This window comes from Hylaeus volcanicus, unplaced genomic scaffold (genome assembly GCF_026283585.1).
Source record: "Hylaeus volcanicus isolate JK05 unplaced genomic scaffold, UHH_iyHylVolc1.0_haploid 12584, whole genome shotgun sequence".
NCBI lineage: Eukaryota > Metazoa > Arthropoda > Insecta > Hymenoptera > Colletidae > Hylaeus > Hylaeus volcanicus.
In genome coordinates this window covers 1-4815 of record NW_026531346.1, presented here as the reverse complement: position 1 = coordinate 4815, position 4815 = coordinate 1, and the positions used below count along the sequence as shown (strand labels likewise).

The window sequence follows — 4815 nt, the reverse complement described above, 5'->3', positions numbered from 1 at the left end:
GAAAAGAATGCAAAAAGCTTTTCTAGGTAGAGGTGCTGCTGAACTACCAAATGTGGACGTGGCGAGGATGTTATCCCAGAAGAAGAGGACACCCAGGCAAGTGCCTCGTGCTAGGATAGATGCCAACGTCCTGTTTGGAAGAACCCAGCATCATGAGCTTAGAAAGCTCATGAAACAAGGTAGAGGGAGTAAGGTAGCTGTAAGATCTAGATGTATGAGAATGTAGTTAACTAATTTTATTGTGACGTGTTTGTTCGACCAAGCTATCTAGTTTACGTTAGAAATAATTTAATTTAAGTTAGTAATATATTTAGCATAATGTATTTAGTATGGACTATATGTTGGGGACATAATATTTAGATTTTAAATATACTATTTTGACGTTTGAGTATTAGGGCACTCAATTAATAGAAACCTTGCAATAGTTATAATATTCATTTAACATATGCTGTAGTATATTTAATTTTTTTTAGTGAAGGATCTACATTATTCTCTTCGTAGTTTACTTTTAAATAAGACATAGGACTTAAAATGCACAGTTTATTAACGTATCTCTTTTATAAAATACAATTATATTAATATAATATAATGCAGGATCACAAACGATTTGAATTGTAGTAAAAATATGTATATCTTTCATCTCATTCAGTTGCCAGTGGTAATAGATGAAACAGCAATTGTCCTTGATTGCTATGCATCCTCAAGATTTTAGTCATCTTCGTGACACGATGTTAAGGGATATCTTGGCACGTGTTCAGACCAAAACTCCATCTTGTCGCGACGGAAGCCCTTCTGGAGCGATACTTTTACTTCAGAAATATTTCCAATCTTGAGGTGTCCACCTTGCTTGTATGGCTTCCAAATTTTCGGATCGCTCAGGTGAGACGAGACGGGTGTACTAAAAATTACATTGGTTACTTACTCACACAGCTCTTGAAAAATTCATTATTCTAGCCGAATAGGTGACCGGGTTACTTTCATACCTGCTGATAGCAAAGCTGGTCCACAGGTCGATCATTATGTCAACCATTTTGTAATCATTCTCGCTGCGCTCAATATTGTACTGTGGTCCAATTTCCTTCGAGGTCTCCGGGAACAGGTAAAACAGATCGTCTTCGTGAGCGACTCCAGTCTTTGCTAATTCACCGCTATATCTAAGCGACTTTGTGATTTTTCCGTGGTAATCGAAGACGTAAATGAAGAGCAATTCTTTTTTAATCGATTTCAGTTTCTCTAGCAGCTGTAGTGTCGGATAAGTGTAGAAATAGTCTGACGTGAGTTGCGTGAGCTGGTAGATGATCTAAAAAGAGCAAGAGGAACCAATTCTTAGGACGAATAATATTTGAATAGAACGAGTTTCGATTATTATACTTACAGTATCTTTGTCTTTGGATAATGTGACACCCATGTATTTCTCTTTTATCTTCACAGCTATGTCGGTTATATTGTAAGTATTGTCAGTCGTATTGTAATATTTCTCTCGCAATGGCTCATAAGAACGCAACAAATGTATTATAAATTTCACTGGATCATTGACAATTTCGTTGTACAATTTATTATCCTGTTGAACCCCTGCAGATTTAGGTAATAGATTACTTATGGCAATGCTATTACAGTTTAATAGTATTAGACGCAGTAAAAGAGAATATATAAAAGCACGCGAAAGAAATAATAAATAGCGATGCTTTAGAAAATTCAGAATTGTTAAACTCCCTTCACAAGATATACCTTTTCTACCGCTATAAAATAAATATCTATTACTTACACCGAGTAAAGAATGTCCCCTCGTCCTTCACATTTCCAATCACAAGTGGACAGTCGTTAATTTTATTCTTCCTAATCAAGTTCCATGGGGAGTCAGTCAAGAAAGCGTCGCGGCTCACTGGTTCCTTCGTCGGCCTCCATAAATTCTGCGTTAGAATAGACAATTCGTCCCACACAGAATTCGTGTCTACCAACTTTTCAGCGTCTATAGTACGTAGACAATTGATCATCAGCAGAGAGGTGGTAGTCTGACAATTGAATTTTGCTGCTACTTTTTTCGGCATCTCATAGTAGGATGGATCGACGGTGAACGAGCGCGGACAAAGAGCGACGCCACTTTGCGCTATGGCTCGTTTGAATAATTCTAAAATAAACAATCGATATTGAAGTACTTTGTGTCTCAAATGAACTGACATAAAATTGTTGTAGGATTAAACTAACTTAAACTATATTATGTTTATCAAAGTAAAACAATAAATAGGACTAAATGAATAACAATTATATACGTACTGTTGGAGCCTTGCGAAAGAGTGTGCAAGTGAGCGCATTCTCCCCCAGAGCTTTCGCCAAATATTGTAACATCTTCTGGGTTTCCGCCAAATTCACGAATGTTCTGTTTTACCCACTTCAGGGCCATTACTTGGTCCTTTAACCCGTAATTTCCAGGTGCCTCTAGGTCTCCAGTGCTGAGGAACCCGAAGATTCCCAACCGATAATTGAATGTGACTAGCACGATTTGCTTGTCGAGCAAGAATCCAGCCCCAGTTGTTGTTTTGCTGGCATTACCAAGCGAGTAGGCGTCACCGTGTATGTAGACCATGACGGGCAGCTTAGCATCACGTTTCACCTGAAGGAAGAAACATCGATAATATGCCGATAGCATTAGAACTGTCTCAATAATTTCATAAATGGGTATATTGGTTTTTGCAAAACAATGATCTCCAAAACAACTTGAAAACTAAACAAAATTCAATATCTTTAGTGTACCTACAACAATAGCTATCCACGTATTCTAGCACTCTATTAATGATCACTTTTTGGCGGATAACTTTTATCGACTTTTATGACTAATGCTTTCAGGATCTAGATGCTAGCAAGCTTCTGATTATGAACATTTATGGGTAAAGAATATGCATCCACACCTGTGGGGTGAAAACGTTGAGGTAAAGGCAATCCTCCGAACCCATTACACCGTTCTTGTACTGTATGCACTCGCTATGATCTTTATCCGCCTTGAGAGTACCTTGCCATGGTACTTTGGCAACTGGACTTTTGAATCTATAACATGCAGAGTTTATCATTTCAGGAGAAATGAATACATATTCCTAAATTCATAAATCTTTTAGTTTTTAGAAGCAATCGCAATTATTATATTTAATAATGAGATAAATATAAAGTGAAAGTGGCACTAACCTGAGATTGCCAACCGGTGGTTGTGCGTAAGGTATACCATTGAACGACCAGTAGACTTGACCATCACTGGATACCTGTTGTGCACCGCTCACAGTCCCTACACTCGTCTTTACCTCGCAGAGATAACCACCCGTGATGCATATTGCACCAACAAGTAGACAAAGAAGTACTTTCATCGTGGATAGCGATGAAATTATCGATGGTCCTAACAAGTCGTGTTCTCGGGTAACACGACCGTCAATAGTTTACCGAATGGTCGACAATGCTTTCACATCGTGTGCTTATATAGCGCTAATTGACGTAATTTGTCACGAGTAAACGAAAATATCGTAACAAGGTAATGAAGACGGATATCCATGACTTGTATCTCGAAAGTACAACTGGATTGGAAACAGTATATACAAAATTATACGTATAGGACAGTCATTAGGGTCTTTAATATGTCTGTATTTGTTTATTTATCGTTTAACTTCCAGTTTATGACTGTAATGAAGATATGTAAACGACAGACTGTGGAAACACATTAATATCAGTTCTTGAATAATTGCGGTCGAGTAATGAATATTTATGAGAATATTTGATTTGAATTGTGGAAATATCGCTGGAGAACAATACATGAGCGTACTATACAAATTTCTAGGTGTTAAGATATAAAGCATTTTTCTTAGAAGCATCGTCTATCGGATCAGCATGTTCAATTGAACGATAAATGCAGGGATTATACTTCCCCCAAATGCAGGGATTATACGCGAATTACGTATTTACCGCTGCAAGAACACGTCGTTGTAAATTTCCAGAAAATACATTATTTTCTAGTATTAATCAGACAACGAACAGCGGCATTGGAACATTCCTATCTCATTGCCGATGATAAAGCGTAAAGGTAATTTAAATGTAAAGTCAAAATGTTTAGCAAACACTGTATACGCGGAGTTACACTCAGATAAGCCACGAACTCAGATAATACGTTTTGCTTGTCATAATTTCCAACCTGTATTTAGGTATTCCATAAAGTCCTATGAAGTATTATATTGTTATTTCAGGTTTGCATGCCATCCTTTAGTATTTGTGATACTCTACAATACTATAGCCAAGCACGGATCAAATATTTACCGCTCCGATATCTATTAGAAAATAATAAAAAGTCAACGCTCAAGGAATTAAACATTTCGATACCATAAGAATATGCGCTCTAAAATTTGATTGGCCGAACCGTTGATGCGTAACATCCGTTCTCGATCGTGATTGGCCGAATCACTGGACCGGAACGAGTGGTAAACCGTGACGGGTAGGAGTGAGGGTTGAGGGGTATATATACCCCTAATTTTTCAGGAGCTGCTCATTCGAGTCCCTGCGACAACAGCGACGACATGGAGTTCTTCAGGTCTTTCCTTCGCGTCATTGGACTGTTGGCACCTGCCAAGGTAGACTTCATCTCTGAACTACCTCTGGAGGTATCCCAACTGATCCTTCGCAAGTTAGATACTGAGTCTCTCTTGTGTGCTGCTCAAGTTTCGCGCAAGTGGCTGGACGTCTGCAGCTCTGACAAGAGCCTAAGACAGTCTGTGAGACGCCACAAGCGACGAAACAAGAAAAGAATGCAAAAAGCTTTTCTAGGTAGAGGTGCTGCTGAACTAC

At 38.4% G+C, this 4815-nt stretch overlaps 1 protein-coding gene across 1 annotated transcript; it reads right to left on the bottom strand.

The window, feature by feature from the left end:
- Positions 1–526: 526 nt before the first annotated feature.
- On the bottom strand, positions 527–3444 carry LOC128882091 (carboxylic ester hydrolase-like). Its single transcript, XM_054133659.1, has 7 exons — positions 3178–3444; positions 2907–3042; positions 2275–2611; positions 1766–2128; positions 1376–1572; positions 984–1300; positions 527–898 (listed from the first exon to the last, which is right to left on the bottom strand). Exons 1-7 carry the CDS (start codon positions 3351–3353, stop codon positions 709–711), a joined length of 1716 nt encoding a protein of 571 aa, XP_053989634.1. The 5' UTR covers positions 3354–3444; the 3' UTR covers positions 527–708.
- Between the last annotated feature and the right edge of the window lie 1371 nt (positions 3445–4815).

Bases quoted from the DNA above. Each gene is read 5' to 3' on its own strand.
- LOC128882091 (XM_054133659.1), bottom strand. From the start codon at position 3,353: ATGAAAGTACTTCTTTGTCTACTTGTTGGTGCAATATGCATCACGGGT. The intron at 3,043-3,177 runs GTTAGTGCCACT...TGCATGTTATAG, and splicing joins CCACCGGTTGGCAATCTCAG to ATTCAAAAGTCCAGTTGCCA. The intron at 2,612-2,906 runs GTGTGGATGCAT...TTCTTCCTTCAG, and splicing joins TCAACGTTTTCACCCCACAG to GTGAAACGTGATGCTAAGCT.